General features: G+C 45.4%; 2 protein-coding genes across 3 annotated transcripts in view; one reads left to right on the top strand and one right to left on the bottom strand.

Annotated features, from left to right (window-relative positions):
- LOC144822093 (uncharacterized) overlaps positions 1-19,359 on the top strand; it is a 438,381-nt gene that overhangs the window by 135,142 nt on the left and 283,880 nt on the right. The gene's annotated exons all lie outside the window — the stretch shown is intronic.
- Positions 1-19,359, bottom strand: part of LOC144767402 (uncharacterized) — a 35,110-nt gene that overhangs the window by 13,105 nt on the left and 2,646 nt on the right. The window contains exons 1-2 of one of the 2 annotated variants that reach the window (XM_078650858.1): positions 18,765-18,893; positions 8,112-10,060 (exon numbers count right to left, since the gene is read on the bottom strand). In XM_078650858.1, coding sequence (XP_078506984.1) covers positions 8,112-10,029 — 1,918 coding nt within the window. In that variant the 5' untranslated portion in view covers positions 10,030-10,060; positions 18,765-18,893. Of the gene's footprint in view, positions 1-8,111; positions 10,061-18,764; positions 18,894-19,359 lie in introns of those variants that run through there. The other variant, XM_078650851.1, reaches the window with a different exon arrangement.

The following is a 19,359-nucleotide window of genomic DNA, read 5'->3' as shown; positions in this document are numbered from 1 at the left end:
GGTATGGTGGAAGGAACAGGTGTGTCGTGTAGTTCCCACTAATCTGTAGGACTTGCGCATTTGTTGGACAACATAAACTTTGGATTAGTGCCTAGACTGGCTCTGGGCGCCTCCGCAGGATGAGTTGGCCTAGAGACCAGCTAGCTCACAGTGCCAAAATAAGACTCCCTAACCTTACCAGGAAGCGAGTGGTTTCTGGCAACCTCTGAACGGGTCAACCCTGACCCCCTCAGGGATCGTGGAAACAGAACAGAACCTTTCGCTCAGTCACTCAAGCTTACTTGCTCTCAGAGAATTATACAGAGAAAACACAGAGGGACGTTTTTAATATATTTATTGAACCAACGTTATTCTTGTATAGAATACATAAGCTGCAATAATCAGTAGACTGAAGCAGCTGAAAGCGATTACAAGCACGTAAATAGTAGATATAGTTCTACCATGGTGTTAAAACAGTGTATATATGCAGGCATATAAACAAGGCAGTAATCAGGCGGACTCCTACTATGCACCCCCTACTCTGCGTGCATCTAGAGTGTGTGTGGGTGTGAAGCCAAGAATCCCCACTAAGGGACATGACAGGAGAGAATGCAGACCACGAATTGGTTACAAACTGAACTCCCCTCACGGAGATGCCAGCCCGCTGCATAGTGAAGTCTCAGCCTGCACGGACCCTGTATGTCAGCTGTAGCGCCTCCTCTACTAATCTATTGGGATGCTCAATATTTATAATAGAAACCATCTTTGTGATGTACGTATTGGTTAGACAATGTTATAGATATGTAGATATCCCTCTCACCCTGTGGATGAAGATACGATATTTGTACATAGTGCGTCAAGAGGCCTTATACTTAGCATTTGAGGCATCATGATAATGTTGTGCAAAGCTAGATGTGTAAACAAAGTAGTGTCAGAGAAACCAATCCAAAATTGTTGTGCATGCAAATATGTGCAAAAGGTCACAGCAGAAATGTTACTGTAAAAAATAGGCACAATATATGAAATGAGACACTGCGCTACATGGGCCTAACCCGGGCACATAACAGGTGGTCTGGACATCACAGAATGAAAACATGACAAACCATGCGCTGATTTGGATCCGGTATATAGATGACCTTTCCCTGCTGTGGGACGGAAGTAGGGAAAAGTCTAAAAGATTACTCCGGAGACAGACAAAAACTGATCTCAACCGAAAATTCACTCATTAGATAAGAAATAAATCTATAAATTATCTGGCTATCCATACTGAGTTACAGAAGCACACATGGTCACAAGCCTACATAGAAAGGAAAAAGCAGGGAGTTGTGAATAGCGTGCATCCACAGAAACTGATAGAAAGTATCCCCTATGGTGAAATGCTACGGATCCATAGAAACTGTGATAGCCTAGAAGTGTATGAGAAGGAAGAAAAAAGTAAGCGGCCAGCAGCCAAGCGAGAACCCAGAACATGAATAAACTACTTTTAAATCAGAGACACCAAAGGAGAGACCTGATATTACCGTAAGGTTCATCACTACATACAATACGAGGTACACCGCAGCAAGACAAATTGTACACATTGAAAAATATTAAAAGCTTATCAGGTGATTGGACACGATATTACCTCACATCCCTCCATCACATACCGTAAAGCCCGATCCTTAAATGACCAACAAGCCCATAGCTATATAGATAGTCCAATGAAAGAAAGGGGTCATCTAATCTAAAAGGTTTCAGAAATGAGGGAAATGTATGGCTTGTAAATCTGGTATCAAAATAAAGGAGGTTATTCTGCATAACAGGAAGGAAAAGCAATCAATTCATAACCTGTAGCACAGATTTCTGTGTATATATACATGAAAGAATGCACACACAGAAAACAATATGTGGCCAACTTGATGTTCCCCATTGGCAAGTGATGGAGCACATTAGAGGCATCAAACAGGCGGACTTAAATTCACCAATGTCTGGAGATTTTGTAAAATGCCATGATATCTTTGTAGACTCGCTCGGTTTCTTTGGCCTTATATCAGAGGAGGTGATCAAGAGAAGAAATTGAAAAGAATCAATTTAAGATCTAATACAGAGCTGGGTACCGAGGAAGTCAAGGGCCTGAATAAAGATTGGGAATTACACGGGCACATAGGATGAATACTGATGTAGAATCTGCAAACTTTCCCACTACTGACACTCTCTGGAACACATGTTAAAAAAAGCCATAATTTCCTTGCAAGATTATAAATATTGAATTTCTTTACATTTCTCAGTGCACTACTTAGGGTAAAGGGGGTATACCTCACAATCATACTTTATTGATAATGCCCACTGAAGGCACAAAAAGTTGGACTTAAAAATCAGTGATGCCACTGCGATCCCCTGCGGCTACAAAATCACCCGCAAATACAGCGTCGACCGAGCAGGAGAAGGCAAAGCCATCATCCGCAAGAACACCCACCAACTGACCACTTACTCGAATGACTCAATGACTACCATGGAACACCTCCCCTTCCAGATCCAGAGAAACCCCAACACCACCCTCCGTGGCTCCCTAATCTACAAGACCCCCAGCCCCCACCCGACCTTCAACGAAGCCATCGTAGACCTCATCTCACACCAGGCTCTAGCATCCACCGATTACATCCTACTCGGAGACCTCCACTTTCACTTGGACAACCCCAGTGACCAAAACACCGACTCCCTACTGGAGAACCTCGCCAACATCGGACTCAAGCAGCTAGTCACTACATAGACCCATACAGCCAGACACACGCTGGACCTCATCTTCTCCGTCAGTGGGAACCACACCTACAGCCACACCACCAAACTCTTCCTGATCAACCCGCACTGTGTGCACTTAGCCATTCCCACCGTTCACCAACACCCTCACCCCCCTCTGCCCCATCTGTTGTACCTGAAACAAGGCCACCGAAGAACTTCTTGTCAACTTTCTCAGCATGACCGCACCACCAGCAGATGCCAACACTGCAGCACACAACCGTCATCAATGGATCTCCAACTGAGCCGACACACCAGCACCCCTGAAGAAGACACCAGGCAGGCCAAACTTCAAGAAAGCCACCTGGTTCACTTCAGCCCTCCACAAGTCCAAACGTACCAGCAGACAACTCGAGAAGAGATAGAGGCACAACAAATTGCCAGAAACCCAAGCAAACCGATGTCAACGCACACCACCTTCTGCTTAAAACCACAAAGAAAACGGCCATCAAAGACAGAATCAACGCCTATGCACACAACAACACAGAAGTCTTTGCCATCGTCAAGGAGTTCTTCAGGCCCAACAGCGAGACCACAGATGTTTCACCCTCCCTAAGACCTCTGCAACAAACTCAGCACATTCTTCACCACAAGATCAGGCAGAACTACGACAGCTTTGACACCCAATACCCCGCTACAATGCCTGCCACCACCGCATACAACAAGGCCTTACCCCAACATATCATGCTCAACTGGACTCCACTCACCACAGATGACACACTCAAGCATCCACTCCAGAGCCCCACTGGATCCTTGCCCGTATCACATCTTCCATTGAGCAGCCGCAGCACCATCAACTGCGCCATCAAAACGGCCACCTTCCCTGCCACCTGAACACACGCCAAGATCAACCCCCCTACTGAAGAAGCCATTTGCAGACCCGACAGACCTCCAGCCTCAGACCTATCTCCCTCCTCCCCTCCCTTGCCAAGGTCATCGAAAAGGCCCTCAACATCCAACTCTCCTAGTTCATCTAAGCGAACCATGTCCTGAACAACTCCCAATCTGGCTTCCAAAGCAATTATATAAATCCTCGACAATGGTGAGCAAGATGCGGGCACACAGCGGCGGCAGCTCCTCCTTACCTGCAACGGCCCACAGGACAAGTCACGATGAGGCAACGTTGGCAAAGGTGCGGGCGCTCAGCAGCAGCAGCTCTCTCTCAAATGCGGCGGCCCATAGGACAGATCCCAATGATGCAAAGTTGGCAAAATTGCGGGCACTCAGCGGCAGTAGCTCTCTCTTAGCTGCAGCGGCCCTCAGGACGAATCATGATGATGCAAAGTTGGCAAAGGTGAGGGCACTCAGCGGCAGCAGCTCTGTCTTAGCCGCGGCGGCGCACAGGAAGAATCACGATGATGCAAAGTTGGCAACAGTGCGGGCACTCAGCGGCAGCAGCTCTCTCTTAGCTGCGGCGGCACATAGGACGAATCACGGTGATACAAAATTGGCAACGGTGCAGTCACTCAGCGGCAGCAGCTCTCTCTTAGCTGCGGAGGCCCACAGGAGGAATCACGATGATACAAAGCTGGCAAAGGTGCGGACACTCAGCGACAGCAGCTCTCTCTTAGCTGCGGCGGCCCACAGGACGAATCACGGTGATACAAAGTTGGCAAAGGTGCGGGCATTCAGCGGCAGCAGCTCTCTCTTAGCTGCGGTGGCCCACAGGACAAATCACAGTAATACAAAGTTGGCAAAGGTGAGGGCACTCAGCGGCAGCAGCTCCCTCTTAGCTACGGCGGCCCACAGGATGAAGGATGGTCTCGACCAGGCTGGCACAACGGTGGGCACTCAGCGGCTACAGCTCTCTGTAAGCTGCAGCAGCCCACACAGATTCAGCAAAGGTTCCGAAGGTTCATATTCAGGCAGGCTCTCAGCGGTGACAGCTCTCTCTAAGCTGCAGGGGCCCACATAGATTTAGCAAAGGTTACGGAGGTTCAAATTCAGGCAGGCTTTCAGTTGCGGCAGCTCTCGCTTAGCTGCAGCGCCCCACACTGATTCAGCAAAGGTTCCCAGTCCGCGTTCCTCACAGTAGAACTAGAGACTCCGGATTGCAAGCAGAATTCCTCACACAGGAATTCCGACGGCTGACGGGGTGAAGTCTAATGTCCCTGAGACTTCGGCAGGAGGCGCCCTCGATTCAGGCCCTGGAGTATTTTCTTCAGCAAGCTTGGTGAAAGTTTCAAAAGCCCTTTCCTCTGTTCACTCGGACAGAGTTTCGTCTTGACATCCAGAAGGAACACATCTGGACAAGGTTCCGGGGCAGTGTTTTATACCTAAAAAGTCTTTGTTCTCTAAAGCCACAAATCACTCAATCCAGTCAGAACCAGTTCGGTGGGGTCGGGGAGAACTTGGTTTATGAGGCGACATCTTGCCCTTTCAGAATGCGGGGGTCTCCTATCAGACGCACAGTGTGAGGGGGGGGAGGTGGAGCCATCATTCACCTTGCAGGCACGGCCTTGCTCAGATCAAAGAGTCACCCCTCCCCATGCTCTGAATACCGATCTCTCTCTCAGAGAGTCTTACCAGAGAGTCCGCCTCCCCCCATTCAAATCAGAGGCCACCGAAGTCATCTGCGGCGTACCACAAGGATCATCACTCAGTCCCACCCTCTTCAACGTTTACATGAGTCCCCTCGCATCCATCGCGCGACAACACATCATCAACATCATCTCCTACGCAGACGACACCCAGCTGATCCTCTCCCTCACCAAAGACCCAAACACCGCCAAAACCAATCTACACGAAGGAATGAAAGAAGTAGCCGAATGGATGAAGAACAGCCGTTTAAAACTAAGCTCAGACAAAACGGAAGTCCTCATCTTAGGATCCTCCCCCTCTGCCTGGGACGACTCATGGTGGCCACCGGCCCTGGGTACAGCACCCATACCTACAGATCACGCACGTAACCTGGGCTTCATCCTAGACTCCTCCCTCTCGATGACCAGACAAGTCAACGCCGTCTCATCATCGTGCTTCAACATCCTACATATGCTCAAAAAAATCTTCAGTTGGATCCCCACCGAAATAAGAAAGACAGTCACCCACGCACTGGTCACAAGCCGACTGGATTACGGAAATACCCTTTACGCCGGAACCACAGCCAAACTACAGAAAAAACTCCAACGCATCCAAAACGTCTCAGCCAGACTCATACTGGACATCCCCCGTCAAGCTCACATTTCCAGTCACCTGAAAGACCTCCACTGGCTCCCCATCAACAAGAGAATAACGTTCCGTCTCCTCACCCACGCACACAAGGCCCTCTACGACCTAGGACCGAATGCCTCAACACACGACTGTCCTTCTACACACCCACCCGCCAACTACGATCGTCCAATCAAGCCCTCGCTGCAATTCCGCGCATCCATAGATCCACCATGGGGGGAAGATCCTTCTCCTACTTAGCGGCCAAAACCTGGAATTCTCTCCCCACCCACCTCCGCCTCACACAGAACCACCTCTCCTTCAGAAAGCAACTAAAAACCTGGCTATTCGATAAGTAAATCACCCACCCTCCCTCAAGCGCCTTGAGACCCTCTGGGTGAGTAGTGCGCTATACGAATCTCTGAACTTGAACTTGAACTCTCCAGCCAGGTCTGACCCAGCTGGCCCTGCTGCTCCAAAACCAGATGGCCAATACATATACTAGCAAAGCCTACAGGAAAGCTTAGGCAAGAAAACACCAACATTTCCAGAAGAGCCATTTTCGAACATGGGATATATAAATGGTTCTTACGAAAAGGTGTATCTCAATGTCCTGAGCATAAACATATCAAACTTGAAGTTCCTATCAGGTTCTGGGGGTTAGATAGGATTATAGAAGGTAATCGTCAACCTGCCCATTCTGGCCTATGAGAACGATGGTAACAGTGAAATGGAGGGTAACTCGCTATTAGAACATGCTACACAGACCTAGGCATTATGGTTATCCTAATTCATACAGTCATCTTTACACAGGGAGCATTTGTGCTGTGGCACAAGTGATTAGCAGTGGCACGGTGCCCAGAGCATCTAAATCCAGCCAACATAAAAGATAGGAAGCGAAAAGAGGAAGGGAGACCCACACCAATGATGCTAGGTCTAACAAAACATAATTGAAGCAGCTGTTTAAAGCAACACATGGAATGTTGATTTTCTTTCTTCTGCTCTATTTTGCTAGCTTACTGTGACAAGCAGAGAGAACAAGCTTATTTATTCAACTCCTTAGATAGAGGAAAGGTAAAGTACCACCTGGCGCACATTATAAGATTACTGGAAGTCACCTCGGAGTCACATAACCTTATAAATTACTCTGCCTTCGGCCTCGTTCCTCTATATAGTTATGGAACTCCTCGCTGACATGCAATATTCTTATAATGTGTGGCCGGAGGTACTTTATCCCTAATATATTTTCACTGAATAAGGTTAAAGTGAAATTATAGTTGGTTTTGTTATAACACCTTAATGGATCTTTAAAAAAATAAAAAATAAATTTGCTTAAAAAACAAGGGTGAAGTGCATTTATAGTTAAAACTTAAAACTGATCAAACCACTGCAATATGCAAGTTCTAGTTAGAACCATAATCCATAACTCGCACTACCGGTGTGCAAACCCTAACTCATGATGCGATGAGATTTTGCATACTTAAAGAGTTTGCTAAAGGCAGGATGTTGCTGTAGGGAGATCATCGCTACTTTTGTCTGCACATAAAACAATTCATAACACACTTGGGACTGAGCTAGAGGTTGGGAGGGTGAACTCACCAGTGACACATAACAAATCACTTTGTGTATCTGTCTATCATGAGAAGGTGTGCACTCCTGGAGAACCCTGCTGGGACAACAACATCCCTGGTGGGCTCTGCTGTTGAGGCTGAATACAGGCTAGGATTTTTATATCAGGAACTGGAGATGACTGCGTTTTACCCACTGTAATTGTGCAACAGGAAACAGTTCCCTCTCTAGACTGCGCATGTCTGCTATTCTCAATGAACACCACATCACTTGCATCAGACTATTAAGTTTGATTCCAGCCAGTAATTCCTCCCATGAATAGCGCTATTTCCAATTCCTCAGCCTGGAATAAGGGCCGAATAAGGAAGGACGAGAGGTACTGGCCTATTTGTCTCATGCAGAGTCCCATTACCAGGCCTCTTTCTGCACAGGAAGGATGCAGTCCTGTGTGGAACCAGAGAAGAGTGCAGGGACACATCTGCACCCTGTGTACTCTGGGGGTCAGTATCTCTCAGGGGGTTCCACCCACCCAAACCATATTAATCCCCTCGGAGACTTACTAAAATCTGCCCATATGCATTCTAAAGAGGTTACATGTGTTAGTATTCCTTCTGCGTGTCCATTTATAGTGAAACACATACCTGGAGTGGCTCTGGACGGCAATAAAGGTGACTGTGTTGGTCCTGTCTCCATTGAGTCTGAGGAGGCGTCTTCATCTGCAGTAATTGTGTCCAGTTCTAGGCATGATGGGGGCACAGGCTGACCCCGCTCTTCAGGACAGAGCAGTTCTGCCTTGCAATTCTGATGTTGATGCTGTGATTCAGGATGGAGTGGTTGGAGTATGTAGCTCGGATCTGAACCTTGTGCATCAGTACAAGCTGGTTCTAGCTTGCAGTTCTGATTTGAATCCTGCTCCTCAGTGTGCAGTGGTTCCACCGTGTTGTTCTGATCGTTTTTTTGTGCTTCAGGAAACACTGATTCTCTCTCTTGATCCAGTGCAGCAGTGTGTAGTGGTTCCATCGTGTTGTTCTGATCGGTTTTTTGTGCTTCAGGAAGCACCGATTCTCTCTCTTGATCCAGTGCAGCAGTGTGTAGTGGTTCCACCGTGTTGTTCTGATCTGTTTTTTGTGCTTCAGGAAGCACCGATCCTCTCTCTCGATCCAGTGCAGTAGTGTGCAGTGGTTCCACCGTGTTCTGATCTGAACCCGGTGCATCTGCACAGGTCTGTTCTTGCTCGTCTTTCTGCTCTCGTTTCCGTGCTTCAGGATGCATAGATTCCAGCTCGTAGTTCATGTTTGGATCCTGCGCATCCTGCTTCAAGCATAGGTGTTGCTGTAGGCGCTGGGTTTGTTGTGACCCCAACTCATCCAATGACAATAGCCCAGACTCTATGTGTTCGTCTGATGACATCCCATCAGGTGACACAGGTTGTAGGCTGCGGTTATCCTGGGGATCTTGGAAATCAAAACACATCAATCCTTCCTCTAAGGGATCATCATGTTCCTTCCCATCTGGCAGCGCGGGTTGTATACGGTGGTTTTGCTGTGGTTCGTGTCCTTCAGGAAATACTGGGTGTGGGCAGAGGTTTGGTTGCTGGTCCCAGCTATTAGCAGACAATGGGGATGGTTCTTGCTTCAGGTGCCCATCTGGTTCTCTCTCTTCTGGGAACGCTGACTGTATGCTCTGGTCTTGCTCTGGTGCCTGGCCAAGAACAAATTCTGAGTGAAGACACAGGTTTGCCTCCAGTGATCTGCCTGGAGGATCCATCTGAGAGCATCTGGCCAGAGTACAATCCAGCTGTAGTCCATTTCCATCTGGAAACCCAGATTGCATGGACTGGTCCTGCTGTGACTCGTGTACATCTGGAAACCCAGGCTGCATGCACTGGTCCTGCTGTGACTTGTGTACATCTGGAAACCCAGGCTGCATGCACTGTTCCTGCTCCAACTCGTGTACATCTGGAAACCCAGGCTGCATGTGCTGGTCTCGCTTCGACTCATGTACATCTGGAAACCCAGGTTGCAAGCACTTGTCCTCCCGTGGGTCACGTCGATCTGGAAACACTGGCTGTAGACAAAGGTTTGGCTCATATGGACGCACTTGAACATCAGTCGGAGAAGAGAGCGTACACCCCTGCTTTGGTGCATGCCCATCAGAAAACACTGTCTGAAGACACAAGCTCGGATCCCCTGGCCTGTCCAGTTGAGGTGTCACAGGAGAGCGGCTAACAGTACAATCTCTAATGCTCACTGGACATACCATCTCCAAAGACACTCCAGCATTATCTAGGGAACCTTGATCCTTTTCTATCCAGATTTTCTTAATCAGCCCAGCGACTCTAGAAGGAACGTCCTCCACAGCATTCAGCAAGTTATCCAGTTTGGCTTCCAACTCCTCCAGCATGGATAAAAGGATAATGTGGGGGAGGTTCTCTGAAAGCGGTTCCAGATCCTGGTCCCTCTGAGCACCATTTCGGGATCCTGAAGTTGAGATGTCATGGAGAGATTCACGTGAACACTGCGCTGTCACTTTCTTTCCTGGAGCCCGTCTTCTGCCCATTCTGGTACTCTGATTTTCAAGTCTCAAGTGTCTACAGAGGAGAGGAAAAGAGAAAAGACAACACGTATCACAGGACCACTAGGCCAAAATATTCCTTCCTATCTCACCAACCCCAATGTGATCAGAGGAAATTGCGAATTTCTAAAGCCAGAAAAAAATCAATCATTAAAATTCAACAATATCCATAACATAGTTCATATATTATGAAAGGCACTGATTTGAAATGCATTTCCAACACTATGTGTGTTCCTTGGTCTGCTCAAATTGCACACTTTTGTAAAAATAATTTATACTGTAACAGCCTTGCAGCAATGAAAGGCTTATAATACCCTAGTAGACAAGACTGCTCTATCATTCTCACTTGCACTGTACAGCTCTCTTTTGCAATATTCAGTTCAGTGACGGAAGCACGCACCAACATACCAAACCTCTACAGGATCTACAAAACGCTTGTTATGTCATTACATATAAAGAGAGCATGTTCAACCTGGGGTTTCTTGGAATTGAATAAGAAATATGCAAAATAGAAGACAACGAATCAGACCAGGGAAGAATGTGGTATGAGTAGGCTTGTGGACTGTTAGATTTCTGGGAAAACACTTGAAGTTAGATTCAAATGGATTTAGCCGGGAGAGAGCCCCGTATGGAAGGAGCTTGTACCACAAAGCTGCGTCCACCTGATCTGATCTTCTGTAATTTCGGAATAGCAAGTAAATTCAAGTGCGATCGTAAGTATTTTTGCGGGTGTATCTTGCAATGAAGTGAGGGGCTAGACCTCTCAACCCATTAGGGCTCAGACAGAGGGTCTTAGACTGGATTTGTTATTTCAATATAGGTGTGACGTGTGCCCACCTCGGTATGTGATGTAGTAAACAAGCTGCGTCGCTGTGAATTACTTGTAGTCTGTGAATGGTGTTATTGGGTAATCTTACATATACTCGGTTGGCATAATGCGATCTAGATAGGACTGCAGCCACCACTATTGCTTTTCTTGTCTAAAGTGGGAGTGGGGTTAGTTTCTGAAGCAGTTTCAGCATAAATCTGCATTTAGATCCTACTGCTCCAGCAGCTGGATCTTGCTAAGATTACTATCGATTATCACTCAGAGGCTTTTAGCTGTGGGTTTAGGCTCCGGCAACAATCTCATTTTTGTTGGTGAGTAAAGTTGTTTCCAAAGGTTGGTCTTATTCTTTTGAATTACAATCTCAGTTTTGTCCACATACGGTTTTAGCTTATTCAACCTCATCAAGTAATCATCAAATTGCATCATATTTTGAGACTGGAGTGGTGAGGCTGATATTCCATTGATAAGATTTATCTGAGAGCTGGTGTAGCTATAAAGCCTGGAACCTCTTGAAGATAGTTCTCTGACCAATAGTTGTTGCAGGTTAAGGGAACAGAGGTATTTCCCTATAATTCTTGGTTATATCCGGGACTTCTCCCTGCTCTTTCAGTATCGTGAGCTCCACAGAATTTTGAAACACATTTGGAACGAAAGCTTGAGCTGCTGAATTGATGAAAACGCTCTACAGGGGATTGCTCAAGACCTCGCTTTTTGACGGAGACACAGCAGCCTCAGCGCCCAGACACCATTAGGGGTGCACTTTACAAATGCTGATTGATTGATTGCTGAGGTCAGAGATTATATGACTGCTGGAGGGCAAGGGTCATTGGTGACCCGGATTTGACCTTGATCATAAATTCATGAAGCTTGTTTATTTCTTCAAACAAGGATAAGGTGGTGGAGTTCTTTTATACTTGACATCAGAAAAAAAAGCCCTACATAAGAAAGTAAGAGATAAGGAGGAAAATAGGAAATGTAGGAAGCTGTACAATGAAGCTAGAAAAACTAGGATAAATGAAATGAAAGAGAAGGCTTGGGAGAACATTAAAGAAGCTTCAACGAGTAAAAACAGCTCCCTATTTTGGCAGGGCGTGAACGCACCTTTTTTTACTAACAAGCCCGATGCGCCTTCCATTGAGGTAGCAATTGATGAAAAAACTTGGGTGGACTTCTTTTTAAATGTTTACTCCCTACTGAATGCCACAGAGAAGGAAACAGACTGCATGCTAGTGCTCAAGTGGGTAGGGGGGAGGGCAGGGGGCTGGGGACCACCAGGGTTTTCTGCCTATTGACTTTTATATCATGCTGGAAGATGTAACCATGGCCACAAATGCAAGCAAGAGTGGCAAGGCCCCAGGCCTGGATGGGGTACCAATTAATGTATTTAGGTCAATTCCGCAGCTGTGGTCCCCAATATTAACACAGGTTTATGAGCATGCTGTGTAAAAGGATTTATAGATACATGTTGCGAATCGATCATTGTCCCACAATTTTAAGAAGGAGGAATCGGGAAAATCGCGCCTGCTACCGCCCGATATACTTATTAGAGTCACTTGTGAAGGTAGCAGGAAGGATTGTTTTAGATCGGTTGCAAACACGGGCAGAAGAAAATAATATTTTAAGTGATGTACACTATGGTTTTAGATCTGGTTTCAGAATCAACGAGCAGGCTCTTAATCTTAGTATTTTAATTGGAAAGTACACTCAGGCTAAATCAGGGACATTTTATTTGGCATTCGTCGACCTTACTGCCGCATTTGACTGCATTATACACAGCAAACTGTGGGGCATTCTTAGTGATCTCAATACTAATCCAGTTTCTAAGACAGTAATACTCTGGTGCCACAGCTAAAGTTTGTTATGGACTTAAGGGAGAGTGTACCGCACTCTTCAAAGTGAAGAGGGGAGTGAGGCAAGGATGCGTTTTGGCACCACTCCTGTTCACTCTTTATACCAACGCATTGGAACAGGAGTAGGTGTCAAACGCTAGGGACCTGCCATATGTAAATAAGCGTCCGATAGTCTCCCTTCTCCACACTGATGATGCGTTACTTATGGCATGTACACAGATTGGTTTACATTGGCTTACTTTTTATACTAGTGTTATGGACAACCTGGGTTTGAAAATGAATGCAAAGAAAAGCTTTATAATGACTTGTGGGCGAGGGAAACAAAAGTGTAGAAGCTTTCAAGCTTCAGGGAGCAGGGTGGAACCTATTAACTATTTTACATATCTCGGTGTCCTATTTAACCGTACTGGGTCTTGGACTCAAGTGATCAAGACTAGGAGCCTTTTGTTGATGAAGTCTACTGCGGCCTGAATTCATTTTACGAAAAACTGGGCAAAAGGCCGCCCAAAATTCTCCTGAAAATCTACCAGGCTAAATGCGTGAGCATAGCAACCTTTGGGGCGGGTATATGGGGATTTCACGATTGTGCACCATTCCAACATGTTGAAAACGCCTTAAGATTTATATTGACAGTTCCCAGCAGCGCCCCAGTTTTTAACTGCCACACGAGTTAGGTGTATCATACATCTCAGACTTAATAAAGGTACAACCTGTGCTGCTCTGGCATAGAATTTAGACCTCCACCAGCACAGGCCTAAATAAGGAAATCCTAACTGACGCAATGAAATTAGACCATGCCAGCAAGATTACTTGGCTAAAATACGTAAAAAACTTTATGCAGGATATTGAGCATCCAGAATACTTTTGCCTACCTGAAGCAATGAATTCCATACATCGGAAGGAATTCAAAACAGCTTGTGTGACTTTCCTGGAAGAGAACAGGTTAGCTCTGGAAATGAATAAACGTATGGTGGTTCAGCACCAAATAATTACTATTACGTATAACATCCAACCGTATTTATTGTGCTGTATAGGGGGATACCATAGGAACGTGATAACATGTTTTAGATTTGGGACCTTCCATCGTTTGATTAGTCACCCAAACATGAACAATTGGTCAAGGGAATAATGCCCGTGCCCCTGCAATAATATCTCTCCATAAACAACTATCCATGTAATCCTATTCTGTAAATTTTACATAAATGAACGACGTAGATGGATTATACCTCTATTAAAACAGGGGGTATGGAGACAATGCCATCCAGCCCTTTTGTATTTACAGATGTCGGATAACTATTATCGCATTGGAACGATGGTGGGTTTCCTAAAAAGCATACTGAGAGCAAGGAACATTTTAAATGTTAGGTGTCCGACAGAAAATATATGGGATGTGTTATTTTTATGTTGACGAACAGGAAATAGCGACAGTAAATGAACTGTTTTATGAACTTGTACATATTTATGTTTACCATTGTATTTTAGAAGTGAGATGAGATGTTTTTAATTGACTGCTTTTATGATTGTACATGCCTAAAATCGAATAAAGCTCGTTTTGATTTGATTTGACTTCAGCATTACTGCTGCTGTATTTGTATATACTATCTTTGATGAATTTTTTTATAAGTATTTAGATTGTCACAGAATGCCTCGATGGGAGTCAGGGAGGTTCTCATTTCATCTGGGGCGACAAATCATTCAGGATATAAAAAAATAATTTTTATTATTTTCCTATTAAGAGGACTTTATCATCCCTTTCCAGCCAGTGTCAAAGCAATGCAGGTTTCGCCTTCTTGTACCAGGGTACTGGTCTGGTGGGGTTTATAACTAGCCTGTCTGAGCCACAATGTGGATTATTTTTCTTTGGAGAGAATGTTTTCAATTGATGGGAAGAGTGGCGGGGGTGGAATTGTGAGAGTGTTGATAACACTGGCTCTGTATTAATGTGTCGCCATGTGTGTATGGTTTTATTTGCTACTTGTGGATCAAGTTAGAAAAATCTACTGGAATACAAACGCTGATCAAATACTGATTGGACCATATGCAAGGAGGGATGATTATATTGGATTGATTCAAATTATACACCCAGATTAGATCTAAGGGATTTTGTTTTATTGGGAGATGAGCATGTAATGTGTTGGTGTAAACTCAACATTATTCACTCAGCAAATTCATTATCTTTAGGGACCGAGTTGAAGTCATCAATTCCAAAATTGAGAAAGGGACCAGATCTACACCTTCAGTTTGAGTAATTTTTTTCAGAGATGTGCGGATCCACTGGTGAATAATTGCTGCTATCTGGAGTAGATTCCTCTGACAACCAGGTTTCAGTTAAGAACAGGATATCCGGCTTAGGAGTTTCTAATAATTTTAGTATTTCCACCTTATCTTTGCCTAGGGAGGGTGGGTTTAGTTAAGCTGCTTTTAACGACTCCTCAATCTGAGGATGTAGAAGAGTCTTATTGTTTGTTGGTCCGCAGTGAGGGCTGTTGAGTACCAGATTACTCTATATGTGTGGCTGGCATACACACCATTTGCTTCTAAAGTTGAGACAAGCATGGGGGATACTAAAATCTCTGTACCTGAAAGACAATAGATCTCATGCTGAATATGCAACATTTTGAGTATGCTACCCGACTCCTGGTCCGAGAGGATGTGGCTAGGCATGCCTGGGAGCAGACAGGCTTGTCTTTGGCAAAATGCTTGGAACACAGACACAAAATGTTTGCAACACACACGCACACAAAATAATTTGCTCTTGAAAAACTCTATTCAACTGGATACGCACAGATGTGACACAAACTCCAACTCTTCTTGTACAGCCTCACACCTCATTTATAAATGGATTAATGTAACACATCAGATATCTCTCAAACAAATCAAAAATCTTCAGTTCCACACAATGCTGCACAAAGACATACAATTACACAGACATTCAGCTCTGCCGTGCAGACACATTTCATGAAACACAATTCATACACAGATTGTACCCCAGGTACAAAGACGTACACATTAGAAAGAAGCAAATGTTTTTATCAGACTGATCAGTCGCTTTCAGACTCATGTATAATTTAACCACCCAAGACGACCAGTTACACAAACAAGCACATACACACACACAAATCACTTCCATACATTTAGTCCCGGAACATTAGGCTCATTTAAGCCATTCACAGCCATCACCTACTCCCAGAGATCTACACAGAGGGCGGGCAGAAGGCGGGCACAGATCTGCACAATGACATGCAACTGCCCAAATAATCACGGCTCACTCTTCACACAAAGTTCTTGCAGCCTCTTCAACAGAGCTGTAACATCCCAGAGTCTCTGAGGCAACTCCCAATGTGGAATGCTGTTGAGGGAGTTGGAAGGTGTCAGTATCTGAGGAGGAAGCAGATCTGTGGATGGAGCATTCTGTAAGGAAATAAACTCCTCCTTTCTATCACCACCATGGACACGCGATACTTCATATATTAGCAATGCGCGGAAATATGGAAAAATGTACGGCGCTTCAATATCGCATTGTGAGAGTACAGAGGATCTGTGAATTTTATATTAAAAAAGCCACCGAAGCGGGTGATAACACAGAGAAACTTTGTCACCTCTTTAAACACTCCACACATTGCATGTGCGCTGCACTTCACAGCACAAACACTACCTGTGGAGTGTGTAAGGATTACTTTATGTATAGGATTTTGTACTGGAATGGTGTGTTCCCAGTATGAATCCTATGCTGGACAGCACACACACCTCTGTCCTACGGTGTAAAGGTTTTGCGTGGCACTAGGTAGACTGTGTACTTGTGCTGGGGCAGTGAGCAGCAGCGTGCAGTATTTCATAAATCTGGCCCAGCGCTGCTTTCTCCCCCTCGCACATCATTGTGCTCCAACTAATTGGTGCACTGTGTTGCACTAAAAAATAATACATCTGCTCAGTAGTGTGCATGCTTGGTCTGCTCAGCCTTAACCCTCACATTCTCTAGTACATGCTTGGTCTGACCAGCCTCAAACCTCACATTCTCTTGTACATTCGTGGTCTGCCCAGCCTCAACCCTCACATTCTCTTGTGCATGCTTGGTCTGCCCAGCCTCAACCCTCACATTCTCTTGTGCATGCTTGGTCTGCCCAGCCTCAACCCTCACATTCTCCTGTGCATGTGTGGTCTGCCCAGCCTCAACCCTCACATTCTCTTGTGCATGCTTGGTCTGCCCAGCCTCAACCCTCACATTCTCTTGTGCATGCTTAGTCTGTTCAGCCTCAACTATCACATTCTCTAGTGCATGATTGGTCTGCCCAGCTTCAACCCTCATATTCTCCTGTGCATGCGTGGTCTACGCAGTCTCAACCCTCACATTCTCTAGTGCATGCTTGGTGTGCCCAGCCCTAACCCTCACATTCCCTTGTGCATGCGTGGTCTGCCCAGACTTAACCCTCCCATTCTCTTGTGCATGCTTGGTATGCCCAGCCTTAACCCACACACTCTCCAGTGCATGCGTGGTCTGTCCAGCCTTAAACCTCACATTCTCCTGTGCATGCTTGGTCTGCCCAGCCTCAACCCTCACATTCTCTAGTGTATGCTTGGTGTGCCCAGCCCGAACCCTCACATTCTCTTGTGCATACGTGGTCTGCCTAGCCTTAACCCTCACATTCTCTTGTTAATGGTTGATCTGCCCAGCCTCAACCCTCACATTCTCTTGTGCATGCGTCGTCTGCCCAGACTTAACCCTCACATTTTCTTGTGCATGCTTGGTCTGCCCAGCCTTAAACCACACATTCTCTTTTGCATGTATCATCTGCCTAGTCTTACCCCTCACAATATCCAGCAGCTAGTGACAATTACAGTGAAATGAGTGTGTTTTATCACTCTCTCCGTACTTCACCTTACCGTCCCGCTTAACATATCTATACTTCTCTATGTACCTCCACCCTCTCTTTTATCTCTGAAATCTTTAGCTCAGCTTCATCTACCTCACCTCTCATCCAATATGTGTCACTCTTTTCACCCTTTGTATACCTCTCTCTCATGCCCTTGCCTCTCTCTCTCTTTAGTCTCTCGTACCTACATCTATATCACTCTTAATCCCCGCTCTCTTACTCAACTCCCTCTACCTCATCCCTATCTCTGTACCACACTTATTTTGTTTCTCTATTACATCCCTGTTTCTCTCCTCCTTCCATTTAACTTCTCACTCAAACTCATCTCCAGCTTTACCTCACTTCCATCCTCTCTCCATGTCCTACTACATTACCTCCCTCGCCTTCTCTCTCATCCCTTTCCGTGCCTCACCATTCTCCTCTGCTCTCTAGCTCATTTCTCTCTGCCTCACCTCTCTCTGCCCCACCAACCCCTCACTCACTGAATATATTTTAGATTTAACTAATTATTAATTTACTACCTAATCTCTCCAACTCCCTTTCTCACCCTCTACCTCTGTTCCATTTTCTTCACATCTCGAAATATCTTACTACTTGCTGGCTACCTCAATTGCTCTACCTCAACCATTAACTATTCTCTCTTTCTCTCTCCATCACTCGCTCTTTCACTCAAACACACATCATTCTCTGGACCTCCTTCTCTATTTCACCTCACCCCCTCCATCTCAACTATCTCTCTCAAACTTTATCTGTCCGGATCGCTCTACCTAACTGTCTCTTCCTCTTTAATTTTCCCACAACTCGATATCTCCATTTTAACATCACCTATCTTTCTCCAGTTCATATATTTTTTCATATTCCTTGTTTCACTCTACAGCGGATTCCTCTTTCTACACTTCACCCCTCTCTACTCTTGTAACCAGAAATGTTGTGCTCTATCCCTTCCCATTTTGCACTCTCTACTGTGCGTCGTTCACTTCTTGCTGCTTGTACCTCTCTCTAATTCACCTTTTATCTACATTGCCTCTCTCTTCACCTCCCCCCCTTTGGAAAACTGTCCTCTTCTGCCTCTCTACATTACCTTCTCCCTAAACTCTACCTATTTCGCTACCTCTCTTTCACATCTTGCTCTATCTACCACTCTTCATCATTCCATACGGCTTTCCTCACATTTTTCTATATACTTTTCCTCTCTCCACCTCCCATATCTTTCTACATAATTTCCGTCTCTCGCTTCCACCTCTACTTCATGTCTCTCGCTCTACTCCTCTCTTTAAGTCTCAGTGCATCTCCTGTGTCCTGGCCGGTCCCATCATCTTAATCTGCAGGGTCACAGGTAACTGTCTAGCTGGAGAGGTTTACACATATATAGAAGTGAAGACGGACAAGGCAGGGGAAGAGAAATAAAGGGGAGTTATTAGATGGGACTGTGAAAATCCTCAAAGCAGTGCTTTGATTTTTCGTTGCTGCAGCAGGAATGTCAATGGTGAAAGGGATATATTTACAGTAACACATTTTCAGCAACTAAAACTACAATTTCCTGTGCTATATGCATATGTCTTTTTATTGTAATATTATGCACTAGTCCACTAAACGTAGCAGGTTTCCCTGCTATGGGAATAACAAGCTGGCTGGATATCCACTTAAAATGTTTTTGCAAGTAAAAGATCTAGACCCAAACTCAAAAATAAATATCTTTATCAATGTGTGTTCAAGCTTCTTTTGATAGTACTCGGCTGGTGGACTATAGCCAGCTTGGGCTTTT

The sequence above is a fragment of the Lissotriton helveticus genome, chromosome 1_1 (assembly GCF_964261635.1).
Source record: "Lissotriton helveticus chromosome 1_1, aLisHel1.1, whole genome shotgun sequence".
In the NCBI taxonomy this organism is placed as follows: domain Eukaryota; kingdom Metazoa; phylum Chordata; class Amphibia; order Caudata; family Salamandridae; genus Lissotriton; species Lissotriton helveticus.
Note: the sequence above shows the minus strand (reverse complement) of the source record. Positions and strands in the feature narration are given on the sequence as shown.